The following is a 16,461-nucleotide window of genomic DNA, read 5'->3' as shown; positions in this document are numbered from 1 at the left end:
AAATCTTGGCAGATTTAGAAACACAATAAGGTTTCACGGTCCAAGAACAGTTTGGATACTTCTCGCCCAAATGTGCATCCCTTACTTAAGCAACATCACCACCAGCATGCCAGCATTCTTCTGAAGAGGAGCAGAGTAAACTGTTTGAAACGTCGAGACCAAACCGGCTCTTTTCAGAGCCAACACTCCCTCAAAAGAGATATTTTGCATGGTTGTACCCGCAAGTTTACTATTTGTGACCTGCTACGTGAAAATGATGTCAGATTGCCCAATGCATTATTAAGTTATGGACAGTTTAAAGGGTCTATGTAACTGTTGTAGGACAACAAAACACAATATCCACAGATTTACACTTCACTTACACAGTTTGAAGATAATGATAGTAGAAAGCTTCCCTGAAAATATTACGTGCTGAGGTGCTGTAGTTTTTGGGAAAAGTAAAACAATGTAATGAAAATAATTTTCGTCTCATGAGACGAAAATTATTTTAATCATTTACAAACGTATTTTCATGACATTGTTTTACTCATTTCTCAAAAACTACAGCACCTCAGTAAGTAATATTTGAAGGGAAGCTTTCCACTATCATTATCTTCAAACCCTGTAAGTTTAATGTAAATCTGTGGACATTTTGAAAAAGTACCCAAATCCTTTAATGAGGAAAAAAAAAAAAACATTTTTATTTTATTTTATACTTTTTAAGATCTTTATTTGTATGGTTAACCTTGAGAACACTTACCTTTAGGCTATAAAGCTATGAATACAACAATTTTGTGATCATACTTATAAATGTCTAATTCGTATCCTTGCGCGCACAATGGTAGTTTAAAACATCACTTTACTTGTAATTCGTTTTTCAGAAAAAATGCAATACACCCCAAAGCTTAGACATTATACCAAATTACTGCTGCTGATGTGTTCTTTCCAACCATGCATACAACTCAATTCTAGAAATTGTCAACATCTGACTCATTTTCATGTAGCGGGTCACATTTAGTAGTAATAGTTACTTGTTATTTTTTTCACACCAAGTAAAGCTTCAAACACCATTTAAAATAAGGTGTATTTACTGTAAGTAAAAGGTCTTGGCCCAATTTCATATAGCTGCTAAAGCACAAAATTTTGCTTAAGCAAAAACATTCATTGCTTAGTAAAATCAGATTACCGGCCAAGACTCCTCTCAATTGTTATGCTAAGTAAACAACAGCTACATACCAGTCACAAGCAATGTATATGGCATGACATTTTTGCCAGTAACATGTGAAAAATAAGCAAGCTATTTTCGTGCTTAAGCAAATTTGTTGCTTAAGCAGCTCTATGAAATGGTCTTACTTGAATTTATGTGGCATGAGGCTTGGGTTGAGGGCTTCCTCCAATGTTGTCAGATCTTTGTTGAGTTTCAGTACGTTGGGGTCTGGATCCACATTGTCAGCACTGATGAAGAAACTAGACTGTAATGTAAATGGGGAAAATTACACAACAAAATTACCTAAAATTAAAACCATTGGTGTAATGGTTCATTAAAGGCAGTGGACACTATTGGTAATTACTCAAAATAATTTTCATCATAAAACCTAATTTGGTAAGGAGTAATGGGGAGAGGTTGATAGTATAAAACATTGTGAGAAACGGCTCCCTCTGAAGTGACGCAGTTTTCAAGAAAGAAGTAATTTTCCACGAATTTGATTTCGAGACCTCAAGTTTAGAATTTGAGGTCTCGAAATCAAGCATCTGAAAGCACACAACTTCGTGTGACAAGGGTGTTCTTTTATTCCATAGTTATCTCGCAACTCCGACGACCAATCAAGCTCAAATTTTCACAGGTTTGTTATTTTATGCATATGTTGAGATACACCAAGTGAGAAGACTGGTCTTTGACAATTACCAATAGTGTCCATTGTCTTTAAAAAAAGCTGCCGTGATTATTAAAAATACTTTCACAAGTACCCCTTCTTGCTGAGTACTTCTTCTTACTAGTTTTTAAAAATCATAAAAGTTCAAACAAAAGGTTTTCCTCCAACCAGCTCTTCCCCTGGCATGACACTGTGAATGGGATCTCGGTTGCCACCGCTAAATGATTAATTACATGCTGAAACTTAGGCAAGGTTTTCACTGTTTCTCCTGACTCACACAAATGATTTAGCCCAAGTGCCACCATTTTGTTTTTTTCCAAGTGTATGGTTGATGTTCATCAACTTACCCTATCAACCTGACAAAAAAAATGAGCATAATACCCAGATTTAGGCCGTACCCATTAAACATGTAAAAACACCTTTAAGGTTTTATGCTAGGCTCAAGTCAACAAAGTTGGAGTTAGTGCTGGGCGAATAGTGAAATTTTTATATTCGGATACCGCTGGCCAACTATCCGAAATTAACCGGATATTCAAATAGTTTTTTTGCCGCTAGAGGGCGCTATTAAAAAATAGAGATAGAGAATGAGATCTTATGGGCGGATTGAAATTAGTTTTAGACAGTGTCACTTGGTTCATTCATAAAAATAACCGGATCTAATTTAAAGATGGCGATTTGCTTTTTCTTTTGATCGTGATTGACTCTACGTGAAGGAAAACTTTCGTAATCTTTGAACAAATTACGTCAGAAATGTCATTGTTTTAACTCTTCACGGAGGTGAGCATAGTTAAATACTTAATTGATGCTGTTTTATGCTGTCTTAATAGAAGTTTCATAAGGATTCAAACAAAACATTCCTATCAGTTGTCGCTTGACGTCCGCGGATATTCGGATATCAAAGAATATCCGGTTACTTGGTTGTAATTACAGAACTATCCGGTTTATAAATAGGTATTCGCGCCCATTGCGGATATCCGGTTAAGAAAAAAAAAGGCATTCGCTGTTACGGATAGGAAAACCTATTCGCCATTAACCGGATATTCAAATAATTCGCCCAGGCCTAGTTGGAGTGTCACTGAATCGGACAGCGCCATCATATCAAAACATGACCACTGTCTGCAACTATTTTGACAGCTCTACCAATCTTGTATAACACCTTGAAACGTAACATACCTGTTTAGCCACAGGGAGAAGGTAGTAGAAGCAATGAAGTCTCAGCTCAAGATGAAGAACTAACAGACAGATATCTGCCAGCTCTTTAAACTCCTTGGCTTGTGAGATGAGGGTATGAAGGAGGCTGTCTTCAACTGCAGGGATCTCCTATAAGACAAAGACAACACATAATAGCAAGATGAAATACCACGTATTTGCGGTCATCAAACGGCACTACTTATCTTATGGAAAGGTTTGCGGTAACACCATGCAATGACTATCTCTAATGAGTTTGGGTTGTTATGAAAAGAACTGTTGGTTTCAACTCGATGTTTCGATCAGTATGCTCTGATCGTCTCCTGGAGATTCTCCAAACTCTAATATTAGAGATAGTCATTACATGGTGTTACCGCAAACCTTTCCATATCGTATTTCCGCCATGCAAAGTTTCAAATCCTACTACTCGTCTTGTTGAAAACAAAATAAATCACAGATCTCTTGCTTCAGCTGCTGAAAAATCCTTCTCTTTTGCCGCCCCTAAACTTTGGAATAGTAACCCCCCCCCCCCCATCTCTGCGCTCTGCTGAATCACTTCATATTTTCAAGAATCTGAAATCACACCTGTTCCCACAATGATTGTTTAGCTGTTTATGATTTTAGCTTGCATTTTGTCTCATCGTTTCCTTGTATCTTTGTTTCATCACAAACCGTTTCGGTCTTGATGAAATGGCCGTACAAAAAAACGTTTTTTGTATGTAAGTAGGTTTGTACATGTATGTATGACTCTGGAACGTACCGGGTACCCCTTGCACAATGTGCAGTGCACTCACCTGCGCATATCTTGTCCACCATTTTGGGAGTCTAAATCGTGCACAAACAAAATGCATAACAAATTTGATGGAAACAGTAGACCCGCATTGTTCGGAGGTGCGTTCCCACTGTGGAAGGGATCTAGATACAAATTAATAGACCCCTTGCATAACACGAAATGCTACCAGGTAAGCTGAGGTCACGCCAAATTTAAACGCACAGACAACAGCCATTGTCAAATGATCTGCTTCCTTTTTGGACTCGGGGATGGCGCTTCTTGATATTGTGATGCAGAGATGCCAACATTGAATTTTAAAAAAGAGTAGCATCTCCCAAATGTTAAGGGCGAGCGCATCTTGGGCTCCCTAAACCAATCTTTCTATTACTCTCTACAATGCTAATTAGCTCAGTTTCAGGCATTGTTGTGAAATAACAATTACCTGTATGCATCAACAGAACAGCTACAAATGTTTATAATAGCCAGTGAAAAAAAACTTGAAAAAACCCTGATTTCCCTCATCTTCTGACTATGTTTCAAAAATAAATGTAACATAAAAAAGGGTGGCCTTACTTAAATGTTTTTGTTTTAATGATCAGAAACGCAACAACAAGCTATTGGGAGAGTGAGGAGGAAAAAAAAAAAAAAAAAACGTGTCCGGATTTTGGGCAAAAAATACGTGTCCGTATTTTGGGCATTGTCTGGGCAGTGTCTGGACATCGGCGCTACAATTACTGGTAGGAAAACATGGAAACTGTCTAGCTTAGACCTCACAGGCCACTCAGTTGAAGGTATTTTTGTTCAGAAGGTCTCCTTTTTTTGTCGCCATTCTTTCGTACTTTTTTTGCCAAGCTTCGATAAAGTACATGTACAGCCAGCGTGGGCACAATAATAGTGGATACATGAGGAATGAGGAACTGAGACACGTTAGCTCACACACAACCTCATTCCCCACGCACGTGTGCACTATTCCCCCCATCGTGTAATAGAGATCAATGGGTACGATCTTGCAGAAATGCACTAGCGTAAAAAATGCACACTCAGCCAGCCGGCCAGCCAGCGGGGGAGGGCACGCAACAATCATGCCGTCGAGACACGTACATTGTTCGAGTGAATTCGCCGCTATTATTCAACACTGCGTTCTAAAATTAAAAGTGTTTTTTTCTTTTCTGTTTTGATATTTTTCTTAATTTTTATTTCCACTTAATAGTTCATTAGTTGTTTGCATGTATTGTACGATTTAATAAAATTATATTGGCCGGCTTGTTTAGCGTGTTTTATTGAGTATATTATCGTAGCGTCGTAGTCACGGCTCGAAATCGTATTTGCTACGCCCAAATCGTGTATGTTGGTATCTCTGTGTGATGTCATATGGAAGAGGTCTTTATAGTGCTTAAAAGGGCACAATGCCAACGGATTTGGATCTTGGGGCTGTAAACAACGTTTGTTTCGAAGCGAATATAGTTGGAAGATATTTTTAATTCGATTCCCTTGAAAATGTTTTTTTCTTGTGCAACTTCATGACAACATGATTTCCAAATTTTTTACTCCACAAAAATAATGGTTGACTTTCCCATACCTTTTGATATATAAACCCAAACAAATTTGAAGAAAAACACTGAATATATAATTAATCGCACAGTCAGGTTTTTATACTTACTATGGTTTGGCCTCCTGGGGTCATTAGCATGTTAATTCCGCTACTTGGCAAACTACCAGCGAACATTCGTATACCACTTGAAAACCACTCCTAAGAGAAAGAAGGACAAATAAGAAGAAAAACAAATTATGGAAATTCTGTATGATAAGAATATCTATCAATGTCAGGGCTTAAAGACAATGGACACTATTGGTAATTGTCAAAGACCAGTCTTCTCACTTGGTGTATCTCAATATATGCACAAAATAACAAACCTGTGAAAATTTGAGCTCAATTGTTCATCGAAGTTGCAAGATAATAATGAAAGAAAAAATACCCTTGTCAGACGAAATTGTGTGCTTTCAGATGCTTGATTTTGAGACCTCAAAATCCAATTTTGAGGTCTCGAAATTTAGACGCCACCACTAAAATTGGTCTACATGTAGCTACAACACTGTAACGTAGAGGCTGATATCGTTTCAGAAAGTCTTTGGAGCATCACTGCATCCTGGGCTGTATACTGCTCAGATTACAGGAATGTTGTTGGTCCAATGACTAAGGGCTACTGTGAATGAAAAACAGCTCAATGTCCCATCCAAAAGACAAAGCATTTATGGTAAAGAATCTTGCTTAAGGATACAAGTGCCCTGACAGGGACTCGAAACCACACACTGCTGATTAGAAGCACCAGAGCTTGAGTTCGGTGCACTCTGACCAAAAGGGTCTGTCCTACTACCCTGATCATGTGTCCTTAAGCAAGAAACTTGACCATTATTGCTTCGTCTTTCGGATGGGACAAAAAAACATAGGTGCTGTGTGTTGTGTAAAGACCTTGTCACACAGACCTAGATAACGAGAACGAGAACGACACCGTTAACAATACCCGCCCTCGATTGGTTGAATAAGCATGGGCATATTCTGTGCGGAGCAATTCAACCAATAGAATGCCTTCTCTTTGCGTCGGTATCGTTCTCGTTATCGCTGCAGTGGGAGCGGGCCTTAACACACGTAAAAGAACCCAGTGCACTAATAAAAAACAAAAGGGGTTCGCCCCACTGTACCTGATTTGTTTGGCAGCATATTGCACCACAGCACCTTGTAAACCATTTCATGGTGCCATGTAAAGGAGTAATATGTCTCAAACTTCAACAAGTAGCTCCAAATATCTTGTAGGAAAAATACTGAGCGCTTTGAGTCGCCCTTCAGGAGTAGATAAAGCGCTATATATATATTATTAGTAGTAGTATTACTAGTCTACCTAAGAGGTTTACACTCACCAGGCTTTCATGTAGATTGGCGAGAAGCTTAAGGGATGGTATATCACACAGCACCTCATGGCCCTGCAGTAGTTTATCCCCAAGATTGGTCACAAGTAGCTCGGACTCCTGCAATGGTGAGAGGGGAAAATAATACAAGAAACATTAGCTGGTGCAAACTTCTTACCAACCAAAAGGACCTGGGGTTGATTTCACAAAGAGTTAAGACTATTCTTATCTCGAGTTAGGACGAGCTACTCGTCCTAACTTGGGACTAGCCATACGTTTTTTTTTATCTCCTAGCACTAGTCCTAAGTTAGGACTAGTTCTAACTCTTTGTGAAATTGACCCCTGCCTGGGTACCAATTTCACAGGGCTGCTTAAGCACAAAAATATTGCTTAACAGATTTCTGAAAAGCAGAAATGAGCAGGATACCGGTCACAAATTGTACATGTGACATGGTAGTATGGCTTGTAACCTTATTCATGTAAGCTTAGCTACTTTTTGTGCTCTCTGAGCAGCTTATTTTAAGCACATTTGCCGTTCTAGAGCAGATGTCTTACCAACTGACCACCAAGAGAGTAGCTAGCTACCACATGCAATGTGGTAAAACGACATTCAACTCGAGTTACAACTACATTAAAGCCATTATACACTTTCAGAACAGAAAAAAACATTAAAGTTCACAGATTTACAAATAACTTACAGGGTTTACAGAAGGTAATGGTGAAAGACTTCTCTTGAAATATTATTCCATGAAATGCTTTACTTTTTGAGAAATCAGTAAAACAATTATCAATTCTCGGTATCGCGAACTATGGATTTATTTTAAACACATGTCATGACACGGCGAAACGTGCGGAAACAAGGTATGGGTTTTCCCGTTATTTTCTCCCGACTCCGATGGCCGATTGAGCCTAAATTTTCACAGGTTTGTTATTTTATATATAAGTTGTGATACACGAAGTGTGGGCCTTTGGACAATACTGTTTATCGAACGTGTCCAATGGCTTTAAAGGAACTGGACACTGTTGGTAATCTTAAAAATAAAAGTAATCTAAAAAAACTTACTCAGTACAGAGCAATGGAAAGCTGCTTATAGTATACAATATTGTGAGAAACGGCTCCCTCAAAAAAAAAAAACGTAGTTTCTGAGAAAGTGGGAAATTTCTCACTCAAATAATAAAAGACTTTAGCTGAAGCCTTTTGTAATGTATCTTAAAGCACACAAAGTAATCCAACAAGGGTGGTTTTCTTTCGTTATTTCTCTTGTGAACTCGATGACCAATTGAGCCCAAATTTTCACAGCTTTGTTACATATGCATATGTTGGGACACATCAAGTGAGAACACTGATCCTTTGACAGGAAACAAAGGCGTCCAGTGCCTTTAAAGGATTTGGGTACTTTTTTAAAATGTCCATAGATTTACATTAAACTTACAGGGTTTGAAGATAATGATAGTGGAAAGCTTCCCTTTCAAATATTACTTACTGAGGTGCTGTAGTTTTTGAGAAATGAGTAAAACAATGTCATGAAAATACAGTTGTAAAATGCTTAAACTAATTTTCGTCTCATGAGACCAAAATTATTTTCATGACATTGTTTTACTCATTTCTCAAAAACTAAAGCACCTCAGCACGTACTATTTTCAGGGAAGCTTTCTACTATCATTATCTTCAAACTGTGTAAGGTTAGTGTAAATCTGTGGACATTGTGTTTTTTTGTCCTACAAAAAGTACATACACCCTTTAATTTTGAATTCCTCCGTTACCTTTGCATTTCTCTCTCTGATGTCTTCGATGGTCTCCAGCACGGTGCTGTCTTTACCGTCTTTGCCTTGTTTACTAAGGGCCTGTAGGTTTGCCCAGTTAGGCAGCAGTCTTAGGCACTGGTTAATATCCTCATCTTTGACCCAGCTGGCACTCACAATGCGTTTATCTTCAGACTCTGGCTGCACCAAACCTTGATGGCAAAGAAAGATATAACCACATGTTATGACATGTTAGTTTTATAATTTTATATTCTCTACATTTTATAGATGATGTGACCTGGGCCCAATTTCATAAAGCCTGTAAGCACAAAAATTTGCTTAGCATGAAATGTCTTCCTTAATAACAACAGGATTACCAACCAAATTTCCATGTGATTTTCAGGATAAGCAAATAACAGCTGAATGCCAGTAACAAGTAATATGCAACAAATTAAAATTTGGTTGGTAATCTTGTTTTTAGCAAGGACAAAAATTTCATGCTAAGCAAATTGTTGTGCTTTATAAAATCACATGTTTACAAAAGAGCCACCAAGCCTGGACTTCCTGCAGGCACGATTTATACACTGCCCAATGGAAGAAAACTTAAAATCTTATATTTCATGGAGATTGCACTGTCTAATTTTTATAAACTTTTGATATGATGGAAGGGGCACATCTCAAAACTTGTTCAGCTGTTACTTTCATAACTCTTGGATTGATGTTGAAATTATGACACAAAAATGTAAATTTTCCTATTATGACCAGTGCAGTATCTTGCCGGGTAGAAACGCCCAAGAATGTACAAGGTGACACCTATTTCAAACAAAGGTCACATGGTCTACAGAATGAAATCAAATAGGAGACTTTCCAACGCTAGGTGGCAGCAGACATACCGGGTAAATTTCCATTGTTTACGTAGTTCTGAACATGCGCATAATTCGGAGAACAATGGATTTACCCGGTAAGTCTGCTGCCCTCTATCGTCCCAGAAAGTCTCCCATTGAATGATTCCAAATACCGAAGGTACATTTTTTATAAAGAACTTGGGAAAGTACTGAGTGAACAGTGCTAACACACATCGGTGTATATGGGTAAAACCAAAATGAATATTCTTTATACCTGATGCAAATTTACTTTGTGTTTAAAGCCATTGGACACTTTCGGTAAACAGTATTGTCCAAAGGCCCACACTTTGTGTATCACAACTTATATATAAAATAACAAGCCTGTGAAAATTAAGGCTCAATCGGTCATCAGAGTTGGGAGAAAGTAACGGGAAAAAACACCCTTGTTTCCGCACGTTTCGCCGTGTCATGACATGCGTTTAAAATAAATCCATAGTTCTCGATACCGAGAATTGATAATTGTTTTTACTGATTTCTCAAAAAGTAAAGCATTTCATGGAATAATATTTCAAGAGAAGTCTTTCACCATTACCTTCTGTAAACCCTGTATTAAAGTTAATTGTAAATCTGTGAACTTTGATTTTTTTCTGTTCCGAACGTGTCCAATGGCTTTAAGACAGAAATCAAGTTTCATTCACCTCTGTAGATAGCATAACATGTATCCTTGTACTCTTGCAGTATGTTACAGATCATATTCAGGAATTGATCAGCGTAGGTCGGCAGATCCATCATGAGTTGTCGTAGATCTGAGATGGCTCGATCAATGATGACCGTGCTGTTCAGGAGAGGGCGTGGCGCGCTGACAGACTTCTGGACTACGCTGTCCACTAGTGACTTGAGGGCATCGTTGCCTGCAAACAAGGAAAGGACAGGGTGCATAAAGAATGTTAGAACAAAAAACTGCTCAGCATAACAAATTTTTGCTTCGCACAATAGGTTACCAGAGACTTAAAAGGGCATCGTTGCCTGCAGACAAGGAAAAGAACAGATAGCATATTATGATCTAAACTTTAACTTTTATACTCCAAAAATTAAAGACTATTGAAACTTACTTGGTGAGAAAACAGAAAAGTTGGACCCTAATAATGAAGGTTTTATGGAATCAGTACTACATTTACACAGCCAAATTAAACATGCCAAGCAGGAGACACAGACAAAAGATGAAAATTTGTATAAACTCTGTGATCAGACATTTTCAAGACTTTCTATTTCATACTTTCATACCCATACGACTTGCTAACTTGCTTAGTCAAATTAGACTTGCTAATGATTCTTGTAAGGAGACTAGTGCGGCCTTTCCATGGCAAAACAGCCTACCTCAAAAAATTATATAAGTGGTACAAAACGGTAAAAAGAGGCCGAGACAGGACATGTTACATTCACACAAAGTAAGCCGATGAAACTTTCAAAATGGAAAAAAAACATCCTATATTTACCAAGATATTATCTTATATAAGAAAAAAAAGTCTTTGAGTTAAAGGCAGTGGACACTATTGGTAATTAGTCAAAATAATTATTAGCATAAAACCTCACTTGGTAACGCGTAATGGGGAGAGGCTGACAGTATAAAACATTGTGGGAACTGGCACCCTCTGAAGTAATGTAGTTTTTGAGAAAGAAGAAATTTTCAATGAATTTGATTTCGAGACCTCAGATTTAGAACTTGAGGTCTCGAAATCAAGCATCTGAAAGCACACAACTTTGTGTGACAAGGGTGTTTTTTTCTTTCATTATTACCTCGCACCTTCGACGACCGATTGAGCTCAAGTTGTCACAGGTTTGTTATTTTATGCATATGTTGAGATACACCAACTGTGAAGGCTAGTCTTTGACAATTATCAATAGTGTCCACTGCCTTTAAGCCGTTTTGCCATGACAGGGCCAAGTGATGCAACAAGCCAGACCAATGGCAGTATGAAACCAACAGGCTTGAATCGAGTCTAGTTCTAGATTACCTTTCGTCGCAGTATGTAGGTTGGTTTCAATTTCAGACAGTAGGTGACCGAGGAAGATGTCTTTGACGTAGTCACTGATAAACTCATGGAGTGTACAATGGCGTCTGCAAGAAGAATGTCAACACTTTGGATCAATGGACATTTTGGAGCAAAATCATACAATGTTTTGCAAGTGTTCAATACAAATTTACCCAGTCAGTTTCCCTTGTGGGTAACTACTTGAATTGTTTTTCAGACATTGATTTCACAGATAACAAAAGTATAAACTGTGAAAATATCATCAATGAACTGTTCAAGTTACGCACCTACTTGAGCATTAGGATCCGATGAAGTGAGCAAGATTTTTTTCTGTTACTCGTTAAAGCGGCCAAAGTGGTTAAAAAATATTTCAAATACGTGGGAGATTGGCACAGTCTATGTTCCCCACTCAAATACTTCACCCAGTGCAAGATGTGTGGCTCTTAAAGATGCTATGTCAGATTTTTGGCACCAAACATTAAAAAATAGATTTTTTTGAGTGAATGGTATTTCAAAGAGTATCACCCGCTCTAACGAAAAAAAGGTTAAACTTTTACTTTTAATGGTCAGGAACCATGACAAAATTTTAAAACGTTTCTTACAAAACACATAAGAATGGGTCACGTGATATATTTTGAGCACTTTATTTCACTGCTACTAATAATTGGCGGACTTTTTCGAGCAATGGCTCAAATGAAAGCTTGTAACTTTCTCGACCCCCATCAAAATACCCATTGAATTTTAAATCAAAATTTTTGGGTCAAATCGGCCAAAAATCTGACATAGCATCTTTAAATATAGGAAAGGGCTGAGTAAAGGATCCAAACTTCATCTTAATCTTACCCATCAGGTAAGCTCATAGCAATTTCAATGTCCTTGATGAAGCTGTTAAGTGGCTTGAAGATGAGAGTGATGTTCTTGACGCTGGGTTTGCAGACCATTGGAGCTTCCTCCCCCTCCTTCTCGTCCTCTGTCTGGAATGTTCCATCCTAAAATAGGGGAGGAATGGCATCGCTTTAGCCTTTAACCCCTTTGACATTATGGGCTTAGGAATCTGACTGGATACTTTCCAGTGAGCCAAAGCTGTGGGTAGGACTGATACAGACCCCTTACAAACTGCACCTCGGAACAATAAGTGTCTACCATTTCCGCCTTTTTGGGAGTCAATTCCTTTGTACACAATCTGACTCCCAATATTGACTCAAAAAATGGAAAGACAGGATGGGCATGTGTAGGTGCGTTTCACAAGAGGTCTGTTCCTAACACCTTGCCAATCATCATATAAATCCATCCGGCATTCCACATGTGCTCTCAATGAGTGTGAATTACAGGAAGGCCATGTCCCAGTTGTCTGGCTTCAGCAATGGCTACGGCTGGTTCATCCAAACTGCCTATTCTTCAACGTTGACGCAGTAGCCAACAGCCATATGACCCTTATGGCAAAACAGCCTCACTCAAAAGATTTGGTTTCTTATTATGGGTGCGTTCGTTAAGCTTCCCTGGGTCGACCCCGGTCTGCCCCCCAGTGCGTTCGAATAGCTTTGACATCATTCCAGGGCCTTACCCGGGTCAGCCCCCAGTGCCCTGCTTGTGGAGTGGGTCACTTGGGGGCTGGACCCCGGGTGCATGCCGTCACCACGAGAGGGCGAGTGTGATCATTCGATTAGCTCTTGTCAGGGGCTCACCCGAGTGAGCACTCCGGGGTCGACCAAGGGAAGCTAAACGAACGCACCCTATAAGATCCATTTCAAAGTTTCAAAGGCATACTAGTATCGATGTGAAAAAAAGTGTATACCATGTTTTTCTGTCTCGTGTGACACTTTCATCCTATTTTATAGAAAACAGCTTATCTCTGTCTTGCTTTTCACAAAATGTCATTTTTAGAGTTAGGCTGTTTTGCCAGGAAAGGCCACATACATGTAGCTGTAGTTGCTTGATTCAGAGACAACCTAAACTACCGCATTCACCTGAATATGACCTCATACCTTATAAACCTGGTTTGATCTAGTAACGTGCTAGTTATAAGGATTGAACTAGTTATGATAGTTAGAGAATGAATTATTTAGCAGTTTAACTATGGTTAAATTAGTTAAGACATGGGTATGATGACTATGTTACCATGCTCCGTCACCTGTGCTCTGCAAGCTACATGTACCTCCAAGTTATATGAACTGTTGGCTATTAAACCCGAAACGTGTGGGCCATTAAGCTACGTCCCGTGAATAAAAATGATTTAAAGAAGATGTTTTGAAGTCCGTTCCCCGAAGCCTTTGATTGTATGTGATAAATTAATATCGATGTGAGTTAAGAGTACAATAAAATGATTGGTAAATCCGATTGTCATTATTATTATTACTATTATTATTATTATTATGTGTTTCTGGTGAACTTAATTGTGCAAAATTTGACTGCCAAATTGACTCAAAAAAATGGCGAACAGGATGAGCGTGTGTAATCACCGTCAACCTCGCTACCATGGGCAGCGCGCCGTATCATGCTAGCTCTGCGTACGTCTCTAACCCCTGGGTGGGAAACTCCGATCAGTGTCTTTGATTGGCTATCATAAACGCGCAAAATATGAAACGCTGTGCGTCTTCAAAAAGCTCTATACGCCGAAACGGGTACGTATAAAGATGTACGTATTCATCACGCAACACTAAATTAAGGCAAGTTTATGACTTTTATTACACACAACGCATCCAGCCCGTGCGCGACTAACGCCCAACACAGAAACAGATCAACCACAGGACTAATTGTAATATCCCATATATTTGGATATTTTGAAGTCACACTTCCAGGGGTTATGATCGAGCTTCTTATACATGCGTTACACAACACATGGTACATGTACCAACGGCTTTACATACCATCCGAAGGACGAGGCAGTGGTAAGTGTCTTGCTTAAGGACACAAGTGTCACGGCTGGGGATTCGAACCCACACTCTGCTGATCAGAAACACCAGAGTTTGAATTTGGTGCTCTTAACCGCTCGGCCACGACACTTGCTTTAATGGTAAAGCATCTTGCTCAAGGAAAAAAGTGTCTTGACCGGGACTCGTACCTATGCTTGATTTTTTTGTTTTAATGTGATCCATCTTGTTTGTTTTACACATTAAGCGTGCTGTAACCAAATCCTCTGTTAGTTCTGATACTTGTGTTGAGTTAGTAAGCTACAAAATGTTCCTTCTAACTAAAGAGAAAGTGATAATGGTTAATTTACAATCACCGTCTGGCACATCGCCTAAGATGTCACCAAAGTATGTTCAGTTTCCTATGGTTTCCTCTACCGACCATCTGACTGAATTGAACCATAGAGGGCGCTCCCATCCCGATCATTTCTTCATAAAACGGGTAATTTCTGAAAAATTATAGTAGCAGAAAACATTGTTTTTTTTTCAGGCAAGCATCTTAAATATAACATGATGTAAGTGCTTGGTAGGTAATGTAATTGCTTGGTAGGTAGCTCCCTGCAATTTTGCTAAGGATAATTTTGCTAAACATTGTACCCCGGCTAAGCAGCCTCGAGTGTTTTTGAAAAAACTGTTTCGTCTTCCCGCCTACCTTTGGTTCAATTCAATCACATACCGCAATATGAAACAAGTCACTATTAATAAGTTCTCAGCTAAATATAAAATCAAACCTTGGCAGTTTCTTTTATCTTTGTTTTGCCGGCCTGTTTAGTTAACAAAATTAAAAGCAAATAATAACGGAAAACAAATAAATTAAAAAGCAAAGTCACTGTTTGTTATCTTTTCAATGAAAAGAAAATACTGATGAAACAAAAAAGATTAGTGCTTATGTTGACTTCTAAGCAGGTTTGACTACCTTTATATTTATGGGGAAAAAAGGATGATTTGAACTGATGGAGATACAATCCAGTAAATTTTGCGGTGACACAATGTACATGAGTTAAATTTGCAACTTTGCATGGTGGAGATACAATCTAGTTTGCACTAACACCATGTTTGTGAGTGGGAATTTTAAACTTGGCATGGTGGAGATAAAATCTAAAAAGGTTTGCAGTAACACTGTGCACATGGCTAGGATTTGACATTTGCATGGTGGAGATACAATCTAGTAAGGTTTGCAGTAACACCATGTACATGAGTAGGATTTGAAACTTTGCATGGTGGAGATACAATCTAGTAAGGTTTGCAGTAACACCATGTACATGAGTAGGATTTGAAACTTTGCACAGTGGAGATACAATCTAGTAAAGTTTGCAGTAGCACCATGTACATGAGTAGGATTTGAAACTTTGCATGGTGGAGATACAATCTAGTAAAGTTTGCAATGTTTTATATCAACAGCTCTCCTTTGATCATTACCAAATCATTTTTATGCAAACAATTATTTTGAATATTTATCAATAGTGTCCAAGTGCCGTTAACAAATTTCTTCAGTCTTCAGGTATCTGGGTTTTTTGCACATAAAGTAGCACAAATATAGCCAAGGTTCATTTTGTAAAATTTAACAACCATGCTACAATTTAGCAAGGGACCCTTGCTAAATTGCTCTCATGTCACACGGCCAAAATGTAGCCAGGGTCCCTTGCTACAAAATTTACAAGCGTGGATTGTTTATTGGTTGTCACTATGCGTCACTGATTTTGTGAGCTTTCACACTGCAAATTAAAAAAACTAACAACCCTTGTGCGACATGAGAGTGATATGATGAATTGGTAATCCTAATCACCTTAGTTGGACAAGATAGCACCCACAATAGCATGCGCTGTATGGGCATTTTCACCTAGGACGTCGTTCAAGAAACAAGGGTTCCTTTCACACGATGATGTAGCCCACGTCCTTGGTCAAAACTTCGGCTCGTTTAAGAATTTGTTGAAGGTCCGGACCTCCGACAAAATGTAGCAATGTTGGACAAAATTTGACAAGGGACCCTGGCCACTCAAAAAAATTATTGTCCTTTCACACGAGGTGCATTTTGTAAAATCTTGCCCCCATGCTACAATTTAGCAAGGGACCCTTGCTAAATTGCTCTCGTGTGAAAGGGGCTTAAAGGGAAGGTACACATTTGGTAATTACTCATAACAAATATAAACTTAAAAACTGATTTGGTGATGAGCATTGGAGAGCTGTTGATAGTATAAAACATCGTGGGAAACG

The 16,461-nt window shown here is 38.6% G+C and overlaps 1 protein-coding gene across 4 annotated transcripts in view; it reads right to left on the bottom strand.

Annotated features, from left to right (window-relative positions):
• The window catches only part of LOC117294811 (exocyst complex component 4-like), a 33,203-nt gene that overhangs the window by 2,664 nt on the left and 14,078 nt on the right, over positions 1-16,461 (bottom strand). For 3 of the 4 annotated variants that reach the window (XM_033777343.1, XM_033777344.1, XM_033777342.1), the window contains exons 13-21: positions 14,979-15,011; positions 12,182-12,327; positions 11,321-11,424; positions 10,004-10,216; positions 8,482-8,672; positions 6,730-6,837; positions 5,474-5,563; positions 3,027-3,173; positions 1,333-1,451 (exon numbers count right to left, since the gene is read on the bottom strand). In XM_033777343.1, coding sequence (XP_033633234.1) covers positions 1,333-1,451; positions 3,027-3,173; positions 5,474-5,563; positions 6,730-6,837; positions 8,482-8,672; positions 10,004-10,216; positions 11,321-11,424; positions 12,182-12,327; positions 14,979-15,011 — 1,151 coding nt within the window. The remainder of the gene's footprint in view (positions 1-1,332; positions 1,452-3,026; positions 3,174-5,473; positions 5,564-6,729; positions 6,838-8,481; positions 8,673-10,003; positions 10,217-11,320; positions 11,425-12,181; positions 12,328-14,978; positions 15,012-16,461) is intronic. The other variant, XM_033777345.1, reaches the window with a different exon arrangement.

This window comes from Asterias rubens, chromosome 9, assembly GCF_902459465.1.
Source record: "Asterias rubens chromosome 9, eAstRub1.3, whole genome shotgun sequence".
In the NCBI taxonomy this organism is placed as follows: Eukaryota; Metazoa; Echinodermata; class Asteroidea; order Forcipulatida; family Asteriidae; genus Asterias; species Asterias rubens.
This window is presented reverse-complemented; position numbering and strand designations above follow the sequence as displayed.